Raw genomic sequence first — 27,008 nt, 5'->3', positions numbered from 1 at the left:
ATATTTAAAATGTGAAACTGTGGCAGCCTCGCTGAGTGCTCACCTGTTCAGCAGCTGCTGCATGAAGTTATCTGAGCGCGCTCCTCTGTACATGACCGCCAGCTGGCCCTGAGACTGGTCCATCACCACCTCACAGGAGTGACCTCTGCCTGACCTCTCCACGTACGCCCGCTCCTCCTCCAGCGCCCTCCTCAGCCCCTCCGCCTTCTCCATCAGCGTGGAGATGTTCAGACCCTCCACTCCTTCTTTGCACCGCGCCGCCACCTTCACCGAGTCCCTGCCCACGGACGGGATGTTGATCTTCCACTCCTTCTTCTCGTCCTTCGCTTTGCCCGTGTCCGTCTTGCGACTCAGCGCGGGCAGTTTGCTCTTCTTCAGCCCGAACCAGCTGGCGATGCCGTTGGAGGCCTTCTGCTTCACCTCCCCGCTCTGCACGCCGCGGTCCTGCTCCTGCAGCTTCAGCATGTTCTCCTCGATGCCCTTCATGACCTTCTGCTCGATGGCCGACTGCGGGCTCGGGGCCGGCTGCGGCGGCTGCTTCTCCGCCTCCGACGTTGGCGGTCTGGGAGGAGGAGGCGGCAGGCTGTCTCCGTACATCGGATTCTTCTTCCCTTTCCCGCTGATCTTCGTCCTCTCTTCGGACTTGGACGAGTATCGCGGAGTCTCGGCGGGCTTCCCCGCTCTGTGGACAGACGTCGGCTGGCACGGCTTGGACGGCGACTTCGGGGGGATTTTGTTGGGACTATTGCTACTGTGAGGACCGGCTTTCAGGTTGTAGGCCAGATTTAAAGAACCAGGACATTTGATGTTGTTGCGTAGAACCTGCGGAGCGTCTGCGTTTGGCGACGGCAGACCTATTTTACTCTTGGATCCTTCCGTCTTTGTCACGCACAGTTCTGCTTTTGGCTGAGACTTGACCGCCTGCTCGTACATTTGCGGGTACTTCAAGCCGACGCCCCCAGCTTTAGGTTTGCTGTCCAGAGAGTCCGTGTATTTTGAATGTCTCTGCTCCTCCATTGGCCTCTCCGCTATTTTACTCCTCTCCTCCCCGTACGATCCCTCGTTCACATTTTCCACCGGCCTGAGACCGACCTGTAAATCCTCGGAGCTCCTCAGTTTTCCCAACGCAGCCAGCCTGTCTTTAAATGCATGGTGACTGGAATCCGCCTGGGATCTCCCCGCTCCGGATGTGGGCCTCTTGGGGATGGACGAAGAGTCCGTCCTCCTGACCGGAGGCGGAGGCGGCAGCGGCTGGGCGGGCCCGGCGCTCTGCACAGTGATGTCGGCCTCTTGTTTCTCTCTGGGCTGCGAGTAGCTGGCTCGGCTCTGGGCTTTGCCGAGGGCGGAGGAGCCGGGCAGGCTGTGGTGGTTCACCCACACCGGGCTGTCCGAGTCCTCCTCGTCATCTGACGTGGACTCCGACGTGGACGAAGACGACTGCTTCCTCTGCGGACTGGGGTTCAGGACGCTCTCCGGCAGCGATTTAACGAGCTTCCTCTCGCCGCCGCCCGCCTTCGTTTGGGACGGGAGTGTGGTCCTCTTCTCCAGGCTCTGTGCCGGCTCCTCCTCTCTCGATATGTTACAGACATTTTCATAATGAGGAATCCTCTGAGAAACTTTGGGGGAGGAGGAGGAGGAGGAGGACGCGGCAGCCATCTTTGAGCCGGCTTTAGGCGCAGAGACGCTGCTGTAGCTTATGTCTTTAACGGGTTGGGCGCAGACTTCTTCGGGCTGTGGCGGCGAGGTCGGCGCTGAGTGTGTGGCAGGGTAAGACTCAGACCTGCAGGGGGGGAGGAGGGGGCTGCCTGCACCTCTCAGTGGTCGTGGCTCTGCGCGTGGGAACAGGGGAGTGGTACACCTCGTAGTTGTTGGTGCGGCAGGGGATCCTGGAGCTGCGCGTGAGTTGGGGGCTCAGGTGGACGGCGGAGGTCGAAGCCGGAGACTTCTCTCCTATCGAGGGGATCTTCAGGAACTTGAGCAGCTTGGACGGGGAGTTGATGGCGGCGGCTTTGACGTCGCTGAGGCAGGACGGACTGGGGCTGACGGACGCGCCCGCTCTCACCGACGAAGCCTCCTGATCGGTCACGTCTTTCTCAGGGACGGCCGAGGGGTCGTCGAGCAAGGCGACGCCGTTCTGAACGCCGCCGCCGCCGCTCGCTTCTGTGTCACAGTGGGAGATCTGCGCGCCGTCCAGCACAGAACTGAAACCAGTAAGCTCTTCGGAGGCACTAGCGTTTAGAAGACTCTCAGGGATCTCCTGCTCCCCCTCGAGGCTCTGATCCGAGGGGGGGGAGGGGAAGGCGGCGGCGACTGCTGGTTGCTGGTGGGCTTCATTCGCCGTGCACTGTTCGGACGAGGGAGCAGCCTCCACTGTTCTGCTCTTACTCGGACATTCGCTCGTAGCAGCTGCGGGGACGGCGTGACTCTGGGCGGCGGAGTTTACTTTAGCGGGACTACAGACTTGGTTGCATGGCTTCGGAGGACTCTCGGGGCTCCTCTTGCAGTGTAAACAGCAGGTGTTCCCCGCCTCACACTTCACCGCCCCGTCGCCGTTGACATGCTGGTGCGTGTCGGCGCGCGAGCAGTGGCAGTGTGTGTGGTGCGTCTGCAGAGGGAGGGGCTCTGCAGCCGCCAGGACAGCCTCAGTGGACATTAGCACCTGGCTGTAGTCGCAGAAAGACAGGCTGGTGGTGGAGGGGTGGAACTTGAGAGGGTCCGTCTCCTCCATCTTGCGGAGGACCTCCAGGATGTGTGCTTTCTTCTTGAAAAAGGGCGACAGGGCCTCCATGGAGGCCGCCGGGCCGCGAGGGCCGGGAGAGGCGTGCTGTGTGCGGTAGCCATTTCCCTTTGGACACAAATACATCTCCGTCAGTAAACAAGTCATTTCTAAGAGGCAAACAATTCAGCTCATAAAGACCTTTAGAGTGCGTGCGTACAGGATGTGCAGGAACAGTAGGTCCGCTTTTTATAGCACAATAGTTTAATACAGAGCAAATGTCAGCGCTTCATAAAGGTGACACTCAGGGGACTCCCGTTAAACACACAATCCTCTTTCACCCTTTGTCCCAACAAAGTCCAGAACACGACAACAAGGACGTTTTTTAACCATTTGTGTTTTTGTTCAAAGTCGTTTAAGAGCCTGAAAAGACGCACTAAACCTTTTCTTTCATTTGTTTACTTTGACAAATGTGGCTAAATTTGAGTTAGCATCGAGCTAATTTACATCTGTTAGTCCCTGCAGACAATCTGCTGATTATTCATCAGCTTTAGTAAAGATGGCCGTCCTTTTTTTTTTTTTTTTTTTTTGGTGGAATTTGAGCGAGTGTGCGGACCGGTCTTCTTCCTATAATTACCACTGTATCATGGGACTCTGTCATGTCCTGCCTCATGAAACGTTTAACTTCTTTTTGACGAACCAAAAGAGACCACTTAGTTGTTTTTAATGAGTCCTGTCACACACAGGCGGAGGTCTGATATCATCCCTGCTGTTCCCCCTCTGGATGCTCTGCAGCGCGTCCTCTCTAATAATCACCTTGGCTTGTGCTTCACTCTGTGCAGGCTCCACCTGCTTGGCAGAGTCATTGTGCAGCTGTGCATTGTAGTCTGGGAGGGGTCCCGCCTGGACCTGTAACGGGAGAGTCATGAGGCAATTATGAGCACGCTGTACAAACTGCAGGTTATTATGCACACACAGATGACTGGAGCTGCATTGTTCTGGCATCTGCTGCGAACAACAAAGACTGAGCGTCTTCACTGACTCACCTCAGTGTGAAAGAATGAGGCTCAAGTGAATCAGACATGACGTTATTTTCTATTTTATACCGTGCAGCTCAATCTTCTTCCTTACCTAAAACCTGCTGACTACAATACCCACAATGCAACTCTTCCACAGGCAGTACATGTGTGTTTGCTTGTCATGCTGATAGCGGTTTTCCTGCATCTGAATCTTGTATTTATTCAGTACCTCCATTTGTTCATTTTTTAACTTGTTATCCCCAAATGTCGCTGACTTGAGTGATGTCATCTGACTCACATTTACCTGCAGCCTTAAGAAGCTTTATAAAACTTATTAAAACATTTTGAATGCTGGACTTTTACGTCGTGTTTTTAAAGACAGCACAGCAGGAGGAGTTCCCGCTCAGAGACGGGGGGAAGGCGGGTGGGTTTACCTGGTAGTGAGCCGTGGGGTGGTTGGGCAGTTTCTGCTGAAAAAGCTCGCAAAGCGCTCGGTTCTGTCTCTCCAGATCGAACACCAACATCTTCAGCTTGATGCACTCCTCCCTCAGATCCTGCACAGTGACACAGAGACACAACGATGAGGAGTCTACGAGGCCACAGAATGATCCGAACACAGCAGCAGCTGCTTCAGCAGCGACGTGTTACCTTCTGATTCAGCAGAGCCTGGACCACGTGGTTGGCCACCTAATAACACAAGAGCATGTTCAACTGAGCGCCGAGCACTTTGCTGAGAAGTTAAGAAATGTGTGTTTCTTTTATAACATGAACTCACCTCATCCAAACATCTCTCGTAAGCTTCTCTCTGACTCTCATTCGCCACCATTAGAGCAGAGTTTTCTGCCTGTGAAGAAACGACGTGTTAATGTCAAAACTACGGGCCACGAAAACAACGATTTTTAAGACATTATAAAAACACAGAGGAGTGTTCAGAAACAGATCAGGCACTGTCCAATGGTTCTGCCTTTTTTTTTTTTTTTGGTCTTTTAAGGGCTTCAAGTGAAATCAGATCTGAGAGTTTTTAAAAGTCGTTCTGGAGAAAGCTCCCTGCAGAACTCTGCAGCGCTCTTTTCCCGGCGCTCAGTGCGGACAGTTTAAAGACATCACAGGAACACACGGCAGACTGGCTTCTGGTTCTTTCAACATAAACAAGACGGAACCAAAACAAGAAGACTTTTAAAGATAGGACTCAGCCAGTGTTTACAGATTTAGTATAGAGGTCACAGTAATGAGTAATACGTCTACAAATCTCAACGCACAGTGACACACTGTGTGTACACCGAGGACTGTAAACATTGAGCCGAGGCACATCTCCATAATCCATCACAAGAGAGAGCGAGGACACTTCATGTGTCGTCAGGGGGAAAGCAGGATTTAAAACCCTAATTTCACCTCGGGTTCAGAGGGGAAATTCTGAGATAATATGTGCTTATGAATTTGATAAGAAAACCCAAAGTACATTAAGTTTATCTGTCCCTGAAGGGGGATTGGTTTGACAGCAAGGTATTAAAAAAGAACAGAAAAAAAGACGGAAGACAAAATACGTCCAGGAAGCTAACGAGGTACGAGCACATCCTCGGCCATCTTTGAACGACTCTGTTAGCAGCTTTTATTACAGATGGAATAAAGTGCTGAGTCAGCAAGAATATTAAACAAGTCAACATGCATCACTACATCAAATACAAACCCTAAAAAAACTGATTTATATTAATTTCTAGAACTTTTCAAACAGGTGTTTGTCACCTTCAGGGAAGTTAGTATTTCATGAATACGTCTTATGTCTGCTGGCGAGTACACAGGAGAGGATTTAGACCCGGACCCCAGGATTATGGGTCTAAAATAAAACAAATGATCTTGTTTCCTAACTTGTGCTCGTTCTGACTGAGCGTTTGTTCGTGTACTCACCTCTAGCTCTCTCAGCCGGTCCACGAGCTCGCTGCTGTTGTCCTCCAGGTACGACTCCACGTCTGCTTCCTCGCCCTCCTCGTCCGTACCAAAGTCCTCCTCACACATTCTCTGTTCTGTCTCATCAGACATTGTTCTCATCTGAAACACAAGGGGGAGACCGCCGCTGAGTTTGACTCCTAAATCTCTTCAATGTTTTGAATCAATGTTTACATCAGGAAACAACAACAAACATCTGGAAGGAAACCCAACGTAAACACACTTCACCATGTTCCTCTAACTCTAATGAGTCTCCAGTCTGTCTACAAACCCCCCAATGATAAGAAAAGTTCATCCTCTCCGTCTTCTGCCTGCTCCACTTTTCCAAAAATCTGAGCTCAAACAGGCCATTTGGAGATTTTCCCTTCATGACATCACAAAGGGCAGTAGCCCCTCCCCCAGGTGGGTGACACTCCCACAGCTAGGTGTTTGTTCTGCCCTCTGAGTCTGCCTTCTCACCGTAAACAATAGGACATGGAGCCAGAAAGCAGCGAGTACACCGAGCCCTTCCAGAGAGGGGGCGTGGTCAGACACAGCTCATTTACATATTTAAAGCTACAGACACAGAAACAGCCTGTTCTGAGCAGGGCTGAAATAGAGGGGTTTATAGACATGATCAAGGGGTCCATATTCTTTACACTCACTGTCTATTAAAGCTTTAACATGTCATGATGTAAAAACTGAATTTGCTTATCAACACCTTTCTCCTTTAATCAAACACAGAAGCCTCTGTGTCGCCTGCGAGGTGAAACTCAGGGCACGGGTTCTCCCCCACGGCTCGTAAAGCTCTTTGCTTCGGACAGACAGTAACACCTGAAGGCGACTCCGGTAAATGGATCAACATTGAATTAAGCCAGCGCTCGTGTTATGTACAGTAGATGATGTCACAGTGTTCAGAGGGATTATGTAAATAACGCCAACTGTTAGAGAGAGACTGAAGACTGTCTCTCCTTTAACTACGTTTAATGTTCTTACATCCATCTTCTTTTGGTTATAAACTCAACTAATCCAAAAAAAAGGGCATAAACAGGAACTTAAAATAGCCTTCAAACTAAACATAAATCCTCAGCTTGTGAACTAAAACATTAAGATAAGAAAACATCGAAAGGTCACGTTGAAACTACATTTTTAACTCGTACATTTATTCAGTCATTTCAGCTGGAAATTTGTCAACTGTTCCCCAGAGTCCTCGGTCACATTTCTAACGCTCACGCTAATCCTCCTGACCCTTAAAAAATCTGAAGCTAAAACATCCACAGTTTTAAAAAGCAGCAAATCCTCGACTTCTAGAAGAAGGAAACCTTTAAAGCGTCGTGAACGACTTCATTAAGGATCAGACGTGTCTGAACTCCACCCGCCTGCTTCTCACAGAACGACCAAAACAAACACTCGTGTGACGTCTGCTTCACGCTTCTCATCTGAAAATACAGACTCGGAATCTGACCTCCACACACACACACACACACACAGAGAGTCCAGCGCTCTCCTACGCAGCACCTACTGTGTACAGGCGTTGGCGGGGGAAACACGCCGATGCGTTCATCCTGCATTGTTTCAGATACGTGGAGTGCATCAGGAGATAAGCCTTCGTGTCCATATTCTCTCAGGTTTAACTCGGACGGATCCACAGATCAAACAGCAGCACCACGCAGAGCGCACAAGCTGCCCGAGTCTGTGAGCACGCCACCCTGCAGGACAAATGGCCCACGACCAGTCTCGTAGGCAAGGCTCCAGGTGTGTTAGTGTGCGTGTGTGTGTAAGTAAGTAAGTGTGCTGTTGAAGTAGACCCAGATCCAACTGTCACATCTTAAGGAGTCATTAGAGAGGATGAGACGAGGCCGATTCTGTGGCTGCAGGCCAATCAGGAACTGGCACAGTTTCCAGGTGTCCTGATGAGAACAGGTGACGCACACAAACAACAACAAGAGTTCAGACAGTCGCGTACATTTGTGTTTAGAGTATTGACAGCTGGCTTAACAGCATGTGCTCGCCGACATGTCAGAGTGGGGCTGCTACACACTGCTTCACAAGGGAGCACGCCAGAGCTGCTGCTCAATGGTTTGCTCAACGGCAATTCGGCAGTACTCAGGAAGTGCGCTGGCACCTCTCCAGCTACCAGACCAACTTCCATATTTTGGTCCGCATCCATCCCACGTCCAGACAGAATGAGCTACTGCCGCCCCACATAATGTGATGTGTGAGCATATTGACCAGCGTTGCCATGACGACATGAAAAAAAAAACCCAACTAAAACTGAATAGTAACCGCACAATTCGAATTAGATTTTAATTCTTTGCGTCATGATTAAACATCGATTTGATGTGATATATTTGTCAAATATAAATGTGTATAAACAAAAAAATAATACATTAAAGTGCAGTATGTGGAGGAAGTACGGCGGCGCCCACAGCGCCCCCGCTGGAGAGGGGCGTCATTACACCAAAGCGTTGATGAATGGATGTCTTTAACCAGTTTACATTAGCTTTAAGTCACAGTTTTTAATTGGCACCTGTTTATCTGACAGCTAGCTTAATAAGCTCCGCCCATCAGACTCAAAGCATCAAAAGTACATGAAGAGCGGGGAAGTGATTCTGTGTATTTCTATACTGCTCTCAGCTGAGAGTTTATGGTGTTTGTAGCGAAGGCTAACGGTGCTAATGTACAGAAAACATCTGTGTAAACTGACTCTCTCTCTGCACAGAGTGTGAAAGCTTCCAGCAGCTTCTAAAGAATCGAGCAGAGAGCTGCACGGCTTTGTGTAACCGGAGCTGTTTGTGAAGCGTTTACAGGAAGATTATCGAGCCGGTGAATCCTGACTGACAAACGTGAGCGGCAAGCATCCAAAATGTAGAGCGCTTATTGAGCCGCCATCGACTGAACGCACACAGACGGTACACGTATAATGGAGGCCTGATCAATGCAGGAAGCAGATATTAGCCATCCATCTGACCTTGGGTACGCGGAGTGGTTATAAATACCTGCTCCTCTCTCCTCTCTAATGCACTTTAAAGCTGCGGGCTGGCAGCGCAGAGGAACAGGCACACGTCCTGCTGCGTTTTGCATTTCGTAAGGAAATTACAGCGTGGACTAAAAGACAACAAAAGTGAGGCTAAAAATAACACGAGAATGTGGTTCTGCTGCTGCTGCGGTTTTCTTTTGATGTGCAGAGTCACAAGCTGCCCTCTGAAAATGCCAGCAGAGACAAAAAAAACAAAACACAAGAGGACGTTTATCCAGAATCCAACATGAGTTCACGGCTAAAACGAGAGCTGAGCTGAGTCGCTACGACGTCCAATCACAGAGCCGATCAGCTGATGACAGGGCATGAAGAGGCTCAGTCATTATTCATCACCAAACACTCCTCAGATGTCTGCACCGCCTCCCTGAGTGTCTGACCATTGATTTTTAAATACCGCTGTGGGTTTATGAAACACTGAGACGTTTATGGACACAGTGCTACGAGATGCAAAAATAACCATTTTAAAATCATTGATCCAGGATCTCCAGGAAGGGATTTTAGTTTGAAGGGTCCTGTGCTCGAAATCTGTCCCAACACCACTTTTACAGTTCTCCTCTCAGAATCAAAAGCATTTTGACTTTATCTCGTCATTACTGAGATTAGAAAGAAAAAACACCTCTTTGAATAACTTCATTGCTTTGTATCCCCCGGTTACGTCCGCAATCTTCCTGGACACGTACAAGCTGATGATTTTTCTGTGATATTTTTATATATTTTCTGTGATCTCGGTCTTAGTGTGGTCTTGACCACAACACGATTGTCTTGTGTGTTCTGTGAAAAAGAAAACGATGACCTCAGGTGACACCGCAGCCCGTCCAGTGAAGAAGCTTCAAGCAGATAGTGATCGCAGTAAAAATGTGACTTTAAAAGATTTATCGGCGATTCTCTCCCTCTGGCGTTTTGATCCGCTGCTCGATCACGATGTGACCAGAGCGCTGAGATCATCGAAAGAGAGAGAGAGAGAGAGAGAGAGAGAGAGAGAGAGAGAGAGAGAGAGGGAGAGAGACAGAGAGAAAGAGAGAGCGAGAGACAGAGAGAGAGAAAGAGAGAGAGAAAGAGAGCGAGAGACAAACCAGACGATGTGTGCAGCTCTAATCGAAATATGTTCTTCTCGTCTTCGTGTCTTTTTCAGCTCGGGCTTCTTCACTTAATAACTTGTTGTGTCTCTAAGTTTGGGTTTACAGGGGGGACGTAAACAGCATCATTGTGCTGGTGGGGGGGGGGGGGGGGGGACGTAAACAGCATCATTGTGCTGGTGGGGGGGGGGGGGTTGTAAACAGCATCATTGTACTGGTGGGGGGGGGGGGGGGTTAAACAGCATCATTGTACTGGTGGGGGGGGGGGGGGGGGGGGGGGGGGGGTACTGGTGGCTCTGCGGGCTCAGCACACTGAGGTTCATTGAGGGGGCAGACGAGAGGCCTCAGTGGGTCGGCGGTGCCAGGGAGCTCCTTCCACCCGGCTCGGCTGGCAGACTGTCAGCCGCTGCAGAGAAACCCCCCCCCCCCCCCCCCCGAGACACGCACAGAGGGATCATGTAGCTGCTCTGAAGCGGGCAGCGCTGAGTGGAGGCGGGCGGCTTCTTCTTCTTCATGTAGGTGAAAGTACTGAAAGCACAGGCCAGAAACGCCATTTTAACCCGACGACACGCACTGAATGTGATACTGACGGAGAAAGAAGAGAACGCACATGAACAGCAGGAGGCCTTTTCAGACCTTCATGATATTATTATTATTATTGTTATTAGAGAAGCAAAGAAAGGTGATGCTTGTTGTGTGTTTGTCTGCAGGATTATAAAAACTTAACGTCCGGTTTTTGACTTGGTGGAAGCGTACAGCGGCAGCTCTTCATTGAGTCTGTTTTTGCTCACGAGCTGAAGCGTCGTGTGTTAATGCTCGTTAACTGTTCATCATTTTTATTCACTTTTATTTGCCGCCGTTCGACTGGACTCGCCTCCCCTGGGAGATTTATCAAGAGCAGAATGATGAGAAGGAGTCGGACCTGTAGTCGGACGTTTTAAAGACTATTACAATGTGCAGGGAGATAATCAAACACACACTCAGATTCAGTAGCAATCATGAGCTCAGAGTGAGAGTGATGAGACTTTGATGCCTGCGAAGCAAAACTAAAAACGTTCCTGTTTGTTCAGCATCTGAAGAGTCGCTGAAAACGTGAACAGACGAGAGGTCAAAGAGGTCAAAGTCAGCTCAGATTTTCTCGGTTTTGTTCGGTAAATCCAGCGCGCTCACAAACACACACACAGCCACTAAACGCCACATCGACGAGTGTAAACAAAGTGCAGCGAGGCTCGGCCTTTCGAATCAGCAAAACAAAACACAGAGGATCATGTGTTCGCCTCGGAGCCAGCCGAGCATGTGGAGCTTTTTGTTCGACTCAAACGGGACACCTGAACACGAAGAATGTGAGCCGAGAGGACACAGCTGAGCATTCATCACAAACAAATACAGTGCAACAGGACACCGACGTGTCCCCTCCTGTAAACATATAGTCACCGTGTCCTTTAAGCAAATTAGCCTGCAGCGACTCGGGGAAAAGGTCAGATTCGCTTTTCGTGGGTGTGACAGCACAAAGACGAGAAAACGCTCGGGAACGAGCACAAACAGGAAGCTGTCACCGAGACGGACGACAAACATCCTCGAGTCTGAAACGACGAAACACGGACACACTCACGACGTCAGCCCAAGAACTGAACTCACAACAACAACTTTTATGAAGGTTGGGAACGTCATCGGGAACGCCTTCCTGAAGTCGGGATTCCATCTGGGAAACTTTCAGTAGCCGGAATTAAATCCAAGATGGCTGCTTGGTGCGTCAACAGTTTGAGCAACGTTAATCCTCTTTTGGTGTGATTAAATCAATCCGATGATCGCATCGTGTCATCGTCGGGTATCGCTGATCTACTGGAGGCCTGTTCAGCTTGGTACCAACTCTGCAACTGGAGCGCGGTTAACTCGAGCGGGACGCCATCCGAGCTCCGAGATCCGAGCTCCGAGGACAACTGAACACATCACAAACATCATGTCGGAGGTACTAAAGAAGTTGTCTGAGACGTTGAACCACATGAAGAAACCAGCGGAGAGAGGCAACAGGCGGCCTTACGTCACATCGTTTGCTAACCCCGTTAGCGTGCGTCGTCATGACGACACCAGAGTGGAGAACGCGCTAACGTCGGAGAGTTGCTTTCCGTTAAGACGGAGAGTTCTTCTGCGAGATGATCGTTGACCTCGACAGCGACACGCTGGAAGAAGACGCAGCAGTGTCTCTCACGTGTTCCCATCGCTCGTCTCCTGATTCAGAACGAGGACGCTGAAAAGAGGCGGGGGCGGTCCGACTCACTCTTAAAAGGTAGAAATATATTGAGACGCTTGTGAATGCACGTGAGAGGAGATGAAAACACTGACCTGTGGTTTCAGCTCTCGTATGATCCTTGAAGAGGAGTCGCTCTCTCCTGTCAGGCTCCTCTGTCTCCCAACAACAGCAGCAAGGAGCTGAAGGAGAGAAAACACAGAGACACATCTTACTAAGGAGACTCTCCCTGCAGCAGCAGCAGCATCTTCCTCCTCCGCTCAGCTAACGCGCCATGAACACACCCTCCTCACATCTCGGCCAATCCTATTTGTGTCTCCAATCACAGAAAAGAAGATTTTCAGGAGTGAGACTGTGGGAGGGTTGAGGAGCCTCGCTTTGCTTTTTGGGTGTTTTTTTTTTTTTTTTTTAAACCAAAGTCACCTCTGTGATGTTTCTGCTGCAGCTTCACTCGAGCGGGCGAGCGAGCGAACGAACAGGAAACCGGGAGGAGAGGGAGACGGCTGCAGTGCCCTCGGGAGATACCAGCACTCGGCAGACGCCACCCATACCAAGACCACAAGCCCCCCCCCCCTCGCCACCCCCCAACTCCTCCATCTCGCCCTGCTCCCTCTCGTCTTCCCTTTCATCTCTGAGTCATTGTGAAGTGTAATGAAAGAGAGACGGATGAATAATTCAGAACCCCGCTTTTCTGTCTTTCTGATAACGCAGGACTTTACACACACACGGAAGTTCTGGGTTTCCTCATTAACCGAGCTCCCTGTTAATGAAGTTTAAAGATCTGAGCGGGACTCTGCGTCTGCTCAGCTGCAGTGTTAACTCTTCATTTCCAAACGCGTTGGGTCTGCAGGGGCGCCGGGCCCTGATCCTTTTAGATCTTGTCAAACTGAAATGGGATTAGAGGTGTCGAGCATCTGCCCACTCAATCTGGTTGTTAATAGAGCGGGCGGGGGGGGGGGGGGGGCAGGTGATCTGGTCGAGCTGAGTCCACCTCGTTACACCTGAAGGAGCAGATTGTGGTCTGTGATCTGAGCCGAGAAGCAAAGATCACAGCACAGCTTCGAAATAACGGGAAAAAAAGCAAATTAAGGACAAGCGAAAAAAAAGGACGGGCGTTGATTTCGAGGACGTGTTGAAATATCGAGCGAAGCAGGTTTGCAAGATCAGGTGGAGCGGACGAGACTCGTGGAATGAGGGCAGACGCACAAAAAAAAAAAAAAAATCAAAAGGCGACTCGGAGGAAAGAGAAGAAGAAAGGCACAAAAGCTTCTTAAATCATGTCAGTCGCACTCTTGGGGATTTGGCAGAGGCGATGGCGTCTCAGGATGTGTCAAACACCAGCCTTTCCATCTGCCAATCCGGTGAGGCGCAGATTGAAGTTCTCGCTGTGTAGGCAGAGTGAGGAGGCGGGAGACGTAAACAATGTCAATCCTTACGTGCTGCAATTGAACCAGATTAGGAGACGAGTGAATCTTTTCTGACACCCAGAGAGAAGAATGTAGGTCAAAAAGTCTGTTGTGTTTTTTTCTGCAGCGTGATCGTCTTCTTCATTAATAAAGATGCAGATAGATATCAAAGAGGGGGGGGGGGGGGAGACTTTGGGGAGACAGAATCAGGCTGCCGGGCTCCCTCTGTGCTGCTTCCTGTCTGATGTTTGGCTGTACACACCGAGACGAATCGTACACAAGCAATATTTGGGATGAAGAGCGGAGAGAGCGGAGAGGTGGGGGAGGGGATGGAAGCAGAGGAAGGAGGAGGAGGAGGGGAGCTCCTCTCTCCTCTCTCCAAAAAGGGCCTGAAAGGTTGGATGAACGCCACGTATGTCTGAGATCAATCAGAGTGAACGCGGGGATGCTTCTTCAAACCCGTGCCAGGCGACCTCCACACCCCGAGGAGACGCACCGCCGGGTCCTCCTCCGTCTCTGATAACAATGCAAACTGTGTGTTGTTTTTTTTTTTCTGTGGCACGTTTTTAAAACCCCAAACACTGAGAAGCTGCGTAATCCTCCACCACCCGCAGCAGCAGCAGCGTGCACGCTTGGCAGATTTATGACACATTGTTTAGCAGCAACCAAAAAAAAAAAACAACAACCAGCCGTGATGGTGTGGACGACAACGCTTAGCATGCAAGCTAGCCCGCCGTGCGACGCTAAAACAAACACAGGAAGCAAATCAAAGGTTCCCGGAGTCATCAAAAGAGACTCACCTCTCTGTGCTCGATTATGTCTCCTGTGTGACACAGAGATCCACATGAAAACACCTGAAACAGATTTATGAATCGACTCCACCTTCACCATGAATCTGAAGTCCGTTCACGTCACGAGCGACGCACAAACAACAAACAATGATCTGTCTTTTACTGTCACGTTTTTTGTTTTTTTTTATCTCAATCAAGTAAAACTAGAAACAGAATCATCATCATCAGTACGATTTAGATTTTCTCACTTCCTCCTCCTCTCACTCACATGTTGGGTCTCCTTCATGTCACATTAATCCTCATTAAACACACATTTCCTCAGTGTCACGTTCAAGCTAAAAGAAAGAAAAGAGGAATCACAGCATCTCACATTCGATTTATCACGTTACAATAAAACATGTTCCCATGATGTCACGTGACACAAGCATTCATCTGTTACACGTCAGCACAGACTCGCCTCCCTCTTCCTGTTGAATTATTAAAAGTGTGAGTAAGCAAAACATCTGGACACGCTGAGAAAACAGCTGTATAAATCTGGATCCCACTGACTCGTGTTTAAGACCGCTCAGTCGTCATCAGGTCGTTTTAAATCTGGACCCAGAAGGTTCACGAAGAGGCGATCCATCAACACAAAGATCCTCTCCGATTCTCCGGACTCACAGATTTATAAATCCACGTTTTACCGTCCAATCATCTCCAAAACATGAACACAGGGAGCCTCACTATCTCAGCACGTCATCCAGGTGAACATCTGACGGGGTTACTTTAGGTCAGCTGGAGAGAAACAGGAAGTGTTAGGAAGAGTGAGGGTCGGCGTGACGAGGACTAAAGCGTCTGTACACGTGGTGCAGGATGTAACCGCTGAGCTAACGCCGCTCATGTACAAAAAAAAAAATCTGCTTTCACACCAGTCACAACAACAAACGAGCGCCGCCAAACAGCCGCAGACACATGACGTCAATCAGCGTTTAAAGATCCAGAAACTCGGCCCTTCGATTCTCTGATCTCAGGTCATCAGTCCCAACGTACAGAAGCTCTGTGAATAAACATGTCAGGGTCTTTAAAGTCACAATGAGGGTCCCTCTATTGTTCCATCGGTTCGACCTCAGGCAGGTAAACTGAGCTTCACTCGAGCTGCCATCAGAACAACAAGCACGCTGAATAAAAGGCAGAAAAACTCCGTGAACATGAGTCAGTATTTACCGCTCAGTGACTCACGGTTCAGGATGTGATACCATCATTTCTCGTCCTCACAGACGAGATAAAACAGCTTCTCTAATAAACTCACATGTAGATCTCAAACAGGTGAAACGTGTCTTTAATGTAAACAAGAAAACTAGAAATCGCCATGTTAGCTGTGAATCCATCAGCACTTAAAAGGTTCTCAAATATTCTCCCCTCATCTCACATTGTGGGGTCTTTAAATCCCCCCCCATTGTCACATCACTGACTTCCCTAACACGTAAAAAAACCAGCATTTTTTATACAGACTTGTCTTTAAAAGACGGAAACAGCAGAAAGAAAAAAACACAGAAAGACGCAGCAAAAAAAAAACACAATCAGGATTTAAAGATGGAGGAATTCTTCCCCCTTTGACATGAATTTAAAATCCGTTCATGTCATAATAGACCTCCTAAAAACACACTTCACACCTCGCTGTCACATGTTTTAAAATCTCCTGACAGAAAACAGCGTGTCAGCTGTGTATATTTAACAATACCTTACAGGTCTACACCCCCCCCCCCCCCCCCTGATTCCTCTGTCAGGGTCTTCTCACCTTTCTCAGTCATTCAGTCGGCTCATCCGAGGTCTCCTCACAGCTCACTGACATGTAAGGCACCAAAGGGAAGGAGGGTGAAAAAAAAAAAAAACCCACGCAGAGCCAGAAAGGCCACAACCTCACATTTCTGTTCTCCGGCTGTGGAGGAGATTATTTCCCTCCCCATTCAAAGCGCCGCCAACCTGCCGAGTGTGGCGAGGAAGCCGGTTTCCTCTAACGCCGCGGCTAGAAGAGAAGGGCCGTCCTTGGGCAGGAGCGTTGTGTGTGTGAGTCGCTGCTGTCTGCAGAGGCTGCCATGTCTCCCATTGTTCCAGGGCGAGTGAGGCAGGCTTCCTACCCCAACAGACCCTGCCTACTACAACAGCTGTGGACCAGCCCCCACCTCGCCGCCCCGCTCCCCCCTCCTCCTCCTCCTCCTGCCACTACTCCTGCCTCCCTCTCTGCTGCTGCTGCTGCTGCTGAACATTAACCCTGCAGCTGCCGGCTCAGGCCGTAAAGAGGTGAAGAGCGAGGGGGAGGAGGGGGTTGTGTTTGAAAAAACGAGGAGCCAGCATGCAGCGGACAAAGGAAGGTAAGAGAGACGCAGAGGCCCGGCTGATCTGACAGAGACTTTCAGTCAGTGGCCTAGAAATCAAACAGGCTCTGGTGCTAAGAGGATTGTCTTTCTCAATCACAGCGGTAAGAAGTTCTGGACTGAAGCCTGTAAGACGGCGCTGAGGGAGAAGAAGAGGAGTCACTGCAAAGGGTTCGAGAGACGTGAAGCTGCAGCTCATCAGCTTCACTTTGTGATAATTGCTGCTGTCGATCAGTTTGTTGGTGTATCGAGAGCAGAAGTGTGTTTGTGTTTCCGTTGAATCTTTGCGTCTTATACTGTGCAAGTGGCCCATGTACGGAGGCTGTAGTCCTCTAGACCAGGGTTTAGACCATGGACCCCTTCATTAGCATCGTGTAAATACATGTAGTACTTTGCATTTACACATTTATACCTTCAAAGTCATTTTATCATCTTTGAGAAAACGTTCATCTGTCGGCACAAAACTAAAGTGGACAAAAGAACTGATTTTATTGGTGCCAAGAGGTCCCAGTTTGTAGATGAGCTTTTCAAAGTTCAATTTTTACCATTTTTTTGTAAATTATTCTGCAGACCCCCGGAGGTCCTGGGACCCCGCTTTGAGAATCACTGCTCTCGACGGGCCGCCCGGGTTCAAATCCGACCTGGGGCTCCGTGAACCGCATGTCATTCACCACTCTCTCTCTCTCTCTCTCTCGGTCCGCAGCGTTACCTCACAATCAGACCATCCCAACACGACACGTCTAAACTACATATAATCCAAAGACAGGCATCAAACCAGACGTTATCTGGAATATTTGAGCTGGAAAAAAATGACGGTAGTCGTCAAAACGTTTGCACAATAAGCGTCTGTTTGGTGTTTATGATAAAGTCATGGAGAGACGAATGTTTAGCGTGTCATCAGCGCTGCGTCGTGTCTCAACCGGTCAGCAGGGTTCATGTTTTCAGTGCATCTCTGCAGGTCTCACCCTGTGTGACTCATCTGTCTCCGTGTTAATGAAGCCACATCATCACACACACACACACACACACACACAGACAGACAGACATACCAGACACACTAAACCAAGTCTGATGACAAAACGAGCGAGTGCTAAGGCAACAACAACCCCGGGTTCATGACTCCAACGTTGGAGGATAATGTGATCAAGTAATAACGGACCTATATGTGCTGATCTGATTTCTTCATCAATTTGACCCTGATTGAATAGACAAGAGACCGTGACCTCAATCGACTTCTCCCCACATCACACTTCCTATAGTCAAAATAAAAAGCCCCGGGGCGCTCTCGGTTGTTTCAAGCGTCTGTCGTTCAGATTTGAAAAAAAAAAAAAAAAAAAAAAAAAAAAAACCAGTCTCGCCATTTTGGCCAGATCACAAATGTTTCTGATTCACGGCAAGAATTTCTATTTGTGCGTCTGAGAGCGAAGCCGTGCTCAAAGATCGATGCACAAAAGGTGTGAGGGAACCTGAGAGGGGAAACCCCGCCGATAAATGAATCAAAAGAGCTGGAAGAAAAACCCGCACAGGTCAGCAGAAATAAACCACAACAAAGACAGAACCCAAAAAAAAAACACAGCAGACGCCGAAGCTCCACATCAAAAATCCCCCAGATCAAAGAGCTCGTGTCCACTCACGCTTTATCCTCTTATTACTCAACACACATGGCAGCCGAGCCGCTCAGCCCGCCCCGCCAGGCCTCTGATCTGAGGCCACCTGGTGGCCGACGACACAGAATCACAGATAAAATGTATAAATCACAACAGTCTGAGGTCAGATGAAGGGAAGGTTTAGTTTAAGAAGAGTCAGAGGCTCATGAGACCGACTCGAGCTTTCCCGCTTCTTCTCAGCCGGGTGCTTTCCAGGGAGATACAAAGACGGACTACTCCAGTGTGGGAGTCGAACCGAGGACCGCAATGTGACCCCTGAGCAAAACCAGAACCCTGCAAAGAGGGGACTTACTGTGGCTCCTCCCCTCAGATTAATCTGGCCTAATGTAAAGGTGTAAAAAGTCAGGACAGACATGTTGTAAACACAGAAAACTTCTCAAGACCGCGTGTTTTAAAAGACGATAAAATCTCCTCGATTTGTAAATGATCAGCCGCATCGATAAGAACTGAGAGGGACGAGTCCGTCCAAACTTCTGCACGCTGCAGCGCAGACAGCGAGCACGAGTTAGCATGCAAAACAGTGGTCATTAAACACTATTAAACAATGTTTTGTTTAATAGTAGTAATAGCCTTGATCGTGTCAGTATGAAGAGAATCTGTCCGGGTGAGTGCAGACGTCATGAAGAGGAGCAGCACACAAAGGGTTAACTCCTCCTCCACATGAGTGAAGGCCCGTCAGAGGACTGTCATACCTCCGCTGTGTCAGACACTAATGCACACAGACATCTGTACGGGGGGGATGAATGGGACATTGAGGGACTCTTTCCCCTCCTAAGAGGGTCAAAGGCTGAACGGGCACAACATGACCTGAATGAGAGCCGGTCACATGGTCCCCCCCGGAGCGAGCGCAAGGAAATGAGGATAACTCAGGCTACACATAAAAGGCCTATTGTCGCCCGCTCTGACATCCACTCTCCCCCTGAAGTGACGATCTCCTCTAACTGCTCAGAGAGCTCAGAGTAAAGAGAACTACACAATGTGGAGGAGCAATAAAAGGAGGGGGGGGGGGAAACCTGCCCGGAAACACACCAGAGAAGCAAGGCAGGTCACATGACTCCATTTAAATTCAATGCAAACATCAGGTCACATGACTCCATTTAAATTCAATGCAAACATCAGGTCACAGCGACTCACACCTCAGAAAACAAACAAGTCATTTACACATAAGTCCTGATAACGTAAGGGGGGGCGCAGGGAGTCCTCCAACCCCCCCCCCCCCCGAAGAAAAAGAATAACAACATCCAAACAAACGAGATTAGAGCTCAAATCGATGAACCAATCAGACACCTGGAAACCTTCCTTCTCAAACTGTCTCCACTTTCTTCAATAACGACGAACATTTGTGTCAGTCAGTGAACGCAACAGAAGAGGAAGAGGCGGCGTTATAGCAGCGCCAGAGATGCTTCAGCTCCGTGGTGATTCTAGAGTCTGTCGGGGCCCTCGGCCAAAATCAATGAGGGGCCCCTCCAACCGGCGTTCGTCCTCATCATGTCTGCCAGCGACCAGACGCTTCGTCCTCTTTTACTCTGTTTGGTTTATCATCGTTCCTCTTCATGTTTCTTTGTTGATGGACTTCAGTGTTCGCAGGAATAAAAGCACGCAACGTTTAGCAAGGCAACGACAGCGAGTGGGGTCAGACGGGGCCCTCTCAGGGAGGTTTCCGACTGTCGTTGCAAAATTTGCTTCTTTTTATTTTTTTCGGGCCGCTGATTTTTGGAAGCAACAAACGTAACGTAAACGTAACAAACGTGATGTAAAACTGTGAGACAATATGGTCAATAATAAATATCAGGAATAATATTTCAATATTTTCAGATTTGGACAAAAAAGTTGAATAATCATCTTTTGGAATAATAAAAACTTTGAAGGGAAACTTTCTGCAGCTTCAATGTTTAAAATCCTCTGATTTTACTTTCTCTTGTTTTTTTTTTAATATTTTGTAAAACCAACTTTTTGAGTTTTTGAGTTGATAAAAGAAGCTTTTCACATTTTACAAACGAGCTGCAGATGAAGTGATCGCTCCAGTAATGGACGGTCTCAAGCAGCAGCAGTGAAGGTACAGAAAGCGAGGATCTGTTAGCAGATGGTCCATCCGGACTGTTCTCGGGTCAGATGGCGGCGGAAGCGAGGGAACTGTCGGGGCTCTCCTGAATGAAAGCTGTAAATCAGACTCGTGGAGGTTCAAACCCCCCATCGAGGGGCGGACAGTTTAATGTGCGCTGCTCCATGTGCGGACGAGGAACTAATCCACCTCTCGGAAACGTGACACCGGGAGCCGGAGGAGACGTTCAGGGTGGGTTCAGCTGCAGCTATAAAAACTGGGGTGCTGTTGGTCGAGGCTCCTTCGGTTCATTTGCATAAAACTTCAGCTCAGAAAGAAGTCAGGAGCCAGCGAGACATCATCAGGGGCCACTCGAGTTTGAACCATTATTTAAATAGTATTTTTGTAAATGGCTTCAGAGACTGGAGGGAGGAAAATGTCTGGATCCAGAATATAAAACACCTTTCTTCCTCCTCTGTCACATTTATGAGCGCAGAGAGCAGACGTGTTAGTACAGCTTCACCTGGAACACAAACACTCCACCTTCTTTTCTAATTTTGCTTTCAAAATAAAACTTAGTAGACTCTTTATTTCAGGACGGATCCATAGAAAGCACAACATGTCCACGCTTTGTCAAAGATCCTTCTCTGAGAGCGCCGGCCTCCGTTTGTGGAGCTGCTGACGAAAAAGTGTTTCCTTCCATTTCTGCTCAATGTGGTTTTATTTCTTAGAGAATCTTCCAGAGTTGAATCTACCGTGTGGATATTGGGCCAATCGCCGTCTCTGATGACGGACGTCGGCTGATCATGTGATGATGCGCATCTGTTGTGTTGCATTCATTTTAAGAAATATTAAATCACAGACACGAAGAACTACGAAAAACTAACGACGAAAATGATCTCGCATCGGAAATCAGCTGATGATTTCACATCAGGATTTTTCCCATCAGTGACTCTTGTTAGCTTGAAATGTTTCATGTTTATCCTCAGATCTGATAGTTGTAACGTGTGATGGATTCAAACAGCTGGACGTCTGTGAGCAGGTGACAGCAGGACACCAACGAGAAGACGCATCACACACGTCTTCTTCTTCTTCTCTCATTACAAACATAAAGCACACGTCGCTTCATCTTCAGGATGTGACGATGCAAAAAAAAAAAAAAAAAAAAAAGCCTTTTTAGCTCTCCACCATCCAAAGAAGGGAGGATTATGAAGGATGCAAACAAACTGTCCTCCACCGCCGCCGCGACATCAGTGTGGTGAGCTCGGGATTCAGAGAGCGCTGACAGGCAGGGAGCGATTTATCAGTTCATCCCGACTAAAGTGTCTGAACAGGGAAAAAAGTGAAGAAACTTTAAAGGTGACTTTGCTTTTTTCTTTTTTTTTTTTTTTTATCACAGCCACCTTAATAAATCCCTCACAAGTGAAAGGACTCAAAGTGAGTTCATAAAGCGCCCAGTAATGAGCACCATTTAAATACTCCAGAGAGAGCGCTGCGTCCACACGGCCCGCGTGACCATCTCGCTGCTTTTTCCACGTGTGTCAGGAAACAGCTTTAATACCAAACTCCAACACGGCTGGAGAAAATGTGCAGACTGAACAAGACAGGCTGGAGAGGCCCGACGAGTAGATCCGGGTCAGACGGAGCGAGTGTGTCCGCTCGGTAGAGGACGAGGACGTCGTGAAAACGAAGGTGACCACGACACGCTTCACACGGGAACGTGACACGTCAGGAAGATCATCTGTGACGCAAAGAGCACGACGTGACAAACCGCTGACCAATCACATCGATGCCAGAACACACCAAGACCCCAAAAGTCCCCGACACGCCAAACAGAACCCGCCCTGTTACGTCGCCTTGAGAAAAGTTACACGCCGAAACCACGCCGCCAAGTCTACGGCCAACCAGCACGTTACGTTCTGCACGAGCGTGAGAGGAGCTAACCCTCCCGGAGGTCGATACGAGGATACCGCTGTTTCATCAACTCTTTTATTCTTTTAAACTCTGAAGCACTTTGAGATTTACCGACGTAACGTGCTCGACAAATATTGTCTGATAAGAAGTAGAAAATAGCGCGGCGGTTGTCAGCTCTTGGAGGCGGAGCCTATGAGGTGACAAATAATGAGAGACCGCACTAAAAGGTGAAAGCGTGGAGGCGACAGCAGCAGGCTTTAAGGGGATTTCCTGAACCTGTGTCGAGAACTGAAGTCACATTAAACCTTCCAAACAGCCAATCAGAGAGCGACTCCACTCAGCGACCGCCGACGCTGATCACGCCGCGGCTCATCCAAACCAGGAAACGAAACGTGTTTTTTTTTGTTCCGCATTAAAACAGATGAACACGAAACAGATCTTGGAAAAATATATTTTTCATTCAACTATTCTCCTCCGATTCGTTTTTTTTGGAGATCAACGACAGCAGACAAAAGAAAGCACGCGGCGAGTGATTCGCCGATTGGCGGATTTGTCTCCACATCTGGCCGCCAGCCGCAGAGACTCTCACAACCAGGACTCCCGACTCATCATCCACATCCTCTTCCCCGAGGCCGAGCCAAGAGGAAGAAGAGCCTATTTACGGTCCAGAAATAAAGATAATATGTGGAGGTTTATATATAGAGATCCTCGTTTCAGCCCTCCATCACACGCTGACAAACACGACCTCCACGGAGAGGTGTTGTGTTAGAGGCGTGCAGGACGCTCCGATGGAGACAGGAAGCTCATGAGAAGCAGCAGAGGCTCACTCAGCAGCTCGTGGGCTGGGGGGGGGGGGGGGGGTTTAGAGACTGAAGGAGGGGTGTGTGAGGCTCCTGAATAACATCTTTATTTTAAGACAAATGAAAATAAACTGCCGGCGTGTACAAAGAGCTGTTGATGCAGGACGGCGTGAATAAAGACAAAACCTCCCACTGTCGCTGTTATTCCTCATCTCGTCCTATACATCGTGTCGTAATCCTTTTCACGGCCCAAACAGGACGTCGTGGGGACCCGGCGAGCTTGGATTGATTAAAGCTACATTCCAGGCCATATTTTCGTTGGCCCGGCCGATGAATTGAATGTTTGTTACAGCTGCAGCAGCTAAAGCAGTGTTTTGCCAACTTCAATGTTTGTGTGAGCACAGATTCCTCCGTGGGGTGGACTCGGAGCGAGCACGCTCTCCGCTCGCCGTGTGAGCTCTCCTTCCCTCATATTATCCTGCAGCAGATTGGATCCTGCATGTTTCAGAGGCCACGTTAGAGCACGGCCGGCTCCGACAGTCGACGTGGAGACGCCACGTTCAGGATTTGGATCTCTTTGACCTCGATGTGTAACGACGCTGATTCAAAATATTATCTGACTCAAACTACATCGTGGTGTCTTCACTTCTCTCTGTCAGAATCTGAATGTCCGTGGAGTCGTGGATTAGAGACGGGTGATGATTGTCCAATAGTCAAGGAGTTCACTGATTTATTTCTTTTTTTAAATTGAAGCTTTTATCTTATCTTGTAATGCAGTTTGACTGTCTGCTTCATGATATTTACAGACCAGCTCATCTGATTAGGCTGTGCATGCTAATGCTAATTAGTAATAATGCTAATGCAACATACTTGTCAAAACACAAATACAAAACACTGCATGAACATTTCCACTTGTCTTCTTATTTTTAGCTGCTCGTTTTGACTTTTTCTGAAGATATACTTTTCTGCTGATTTGCATAAAAAGAAAATTAAACAAAAAAAAAAAAAAAAGCTGAAGTTGAAGCGTCGGAGCTCCGAAGAGAACGCAGTCAAACTGGATCCTTCCTTTGATCTACAGATCTGCATCGTGTGTGTGTGTGTGTGTGTGTGTGTGTGTGTGTGTGTGTGTGTGTGTGTGTGTAAACAGTCCGCTCTGCCTCCTGCTGTGAGCTCTGTTGTGTATCTCTCCGACTCTATGGGGTAACTGATGAATATTTTGGGATGCTAATGCAGGCTGCAGGAGAGCCTTTGGAGTATAACCATGGTAACGACAGTACCTGCATGCATCAGACGGGGGGGGGAGGGCGCGATAAAGGCCTGAACTGATAGCTGATAAGTAGGGGTCCCAGCCCTGGCCTAGTTTATCTTCAAAGCAGTCATTTATGCAGAAGGAATGGGGGGGGGGGTCTGCAGGAGGCTCTGACCCGTCTGCACACCCCCGACAAGACTTCAAACTGACTCACTGATTTCCCTGTTGCTCCTCGCTCGCTGTAAACGCGGCTGAACCGCCACCTCACCGAGTGACGTCTCACCGAGTCTGACCTTGAGAGTCTGCAAGGTCTTTAAAACTCCCATTCTGCCTCGAGATGCCTGAGTCAGAGTCACACACACACACACACACACACACACACACACACACACACACACACAATCAGATGATTGTTTCAGCCATGTTTGAAACAATCCTGCCTCACCAGCATTCCCAATGTGAGAGTTTGCAGTTTGAAACCAGTTTAAACAGAATATTTGGAGGGTGTGGACGCCGAGCGGGACTCAGAATCTACGCCGATCACAAGTTTGAAGAGTTTCTTTTGACATCTCTAAAGGCTTATCAGGGGCTTTGTTTTGATTTGGTGATAGAGAGAGTGAGGCACGACGTGCCGGAAAAACGAGCCACAGGCCGGATTCAAACCTGGGCCGCCCCCCTTGGAGGACTTTAGCCTCCGTACAGTCAGCGATGATTTGACCATCATTCATCGTGAAATCAAACAAACAGCAAAGTCAGACTCAGAGAGACATTTACAGGAGGATAAAACGTCGCACGTTCTTCCTTTAATGAAGCCAATAAACTGCAGATTGATTCATAATTCAAGTTGTCATCAGTCAGATACTAAAATAAAAAACAGCTAAAACATTGATTCAATATTTGAGTAATCTACTTTTTTCATTAGAGCTTAAACTGATCGTCTCATCCGATGATCCTCTGTTGGATGAAGATTTGTTTTTCGTTATTGTCAGGTTGGGGGGAAAATGTGTTTCCTGAGCCGACGGAGCTGAAGAAAGAATGAGCCTGTGACGCTGCTTCCTGCTTTCATTTCCTCTCTGGCTCGCCTTGTTTGTCTGCAGAGAGTCGCTTTGATCCGTTTCAACGACTCTTCTGTCCACGAATCAAGAGTTTGACTTTCTCCAATTCCGCGGCGTGATGTGTTGTGGCCGACTGAGACGCCGTGTAAATAGTTCAATAACCGAAACCAGTTAACAGAACCGGCAGCCAAATTAAACACTCAGTCCGTGCCACGTTTCCTCTCTGTAATAAAGTCTGAACAGCGTCTCAAACATGCTGCTGGACACAAAGGCAGGAACATCTGTGAACAATTAACATGCGAACAGAGAGCGAAGCGAGCGCTTACACTCCAACTCAAGTCACCGGCTTTTTAATGATGTAATGCAGCGCAGCTCGGATGAAAAGTTTCACTGGGACGGAGCTCGAAACACATTTATCTGCAGCTCACGACTCAGGATCAAACGTTCACAGCACCGGCGGGTCGTCGACATCCAGACTAAATGTTGTTCATTGATGCACATAACATGAGATGAGATACAGAACATGGAACAGAAAAGGATAAAAAACTACATTTACACTGCTGCATTTCTTCCCTTCTGCTTCGACCTGGATTTTCTCAAACACACATCGTTTCTTCACACGGCTGTCTGGGTCTGTTTTCAGATTTAATCCGACGTATGGGATGTTTCAGTTACAGGACGATTAGCTTTCAGTCAGTCTGAGACTAAACACGGGTGTGTGGAGGAATCTCTGGAGCTCATGTGAACTCACACAGAGACTGGACGTGTGGTGGACAAGCGGTTATGTTGCACACCCCGCGTACAGGTGCTGCAGCCCAGGTTCATATCCAAACCTGCGGCTCCTTTCCTGCACGTTAATCCCCGATCTCTCGTTCTAGCTTCAAACTCGATCCACTTGTCCCGTCGTCACAACGAAGGCACAAAAACGGAGCCGCGCCTGAACACATCACAGCGAGGCGTCCCCAAACAGACATGACCATAAAGACAGAAGACGTTTAACTGACCTCGGTGTCCTGCCCCAGTTTCCTACACCAGGTGCTTCACACCACAACTGGCACACCGTTGCATCATGGGTAATGTAGGCCTAAGATTTTAACGGTGCAGAAGACGGTGTGGGATGATTATTTTTAGATGTGCTGCATGGATATTGATGCTCCTGGTTTAAATATTCATTTTGTGTCTGTGGACTCGGCAGAGGACTCGTTTTAAACGCGTCGTCTCTGCAGGATTTTTATTTTGAGACTCAGAAAATGTTCCCAGACAAAAACGACTTCTTCTCATTATTAAGGAAACATGTCCATCGTTTTGCTCCACCATGAGGTCACCATGTTTCGATGGAGGGTTTTTTTTGTTGCCGCGATGTCTTCAAGGATTACTAACATGATGTAGTGTTTGTCCACAATTGCCAAAAACAACAAGGTGCGACGTTACATCAACGGACAGTTTGGAAGTAAAACAAAGAGGATACGTCATTTCTTTTCAAAAAGGAAAACTAAAGAGAGAACGCAGCCTGCAAACACTAAAAGATTCATCGAGCGTTTCATAGGACGTCGTCAGTGAAACTTAAATATTTTACAGCCTGAACACTCGGCATCTCCGCGAGCCAACAATTTAAAATGGTTCAATCCTCGTTTCCTCCGACCTGAAGTTCGGTCTTTACGAAAACGATGAGACAATAAAAACAGCATGAGCATTCATCTGGCCTCAAA

At 48.5% G+C, this 27,008-nt stretch overlaps 1 protein-coding gene across 1 annotated transcript in view; it reads right to left on the bottom strand.

Moving 5' to 3' along the window:
• nckap5l (NCK-associated protein 5-like) overlaps positions 1-27,008 on the bottom strand; it is a 34,226-nt gene that overhangs the window by 5,063 nt on the left and 2,155 nt on the right. Inside the window, 8 exon segments of the mRNA XM_079359536.1 lie at positions 44-1,791; positions 1,793-2,845; positions 3,533-3,625; positions 4,170-4,289; positions 4,384-4,422; positions 4,511-4,579; positions 5,641-5,781; positions 12,118-12,204. Of these exon segments, the coding sequence (XP_079215662.1) occupies positions 44-1,791; positions 1,793-2,845; positions 3,533-3,625; positions 4,170-4,289; positions 4,384-4,422; positions 4,511-4,579; positions 5,641-5,781 (3,263 nt within the window). The 5' untranslated portion in view covers positions 12,118-12,204.

The sequence above is a fragment of the Symphodus melops genome, assembly GCF_947650265.1.
Source record: "Symphodus melops genome assembly, chromosome: 13".
NCBI lineage: Eukaryota > Metazoa > Chordata > Actinopteri > Labriformes > Labridae > Symphodus > Symphodus melops.
This window is presented reverse-complemented; position numbering and strand designations above follow the sequence as displayed.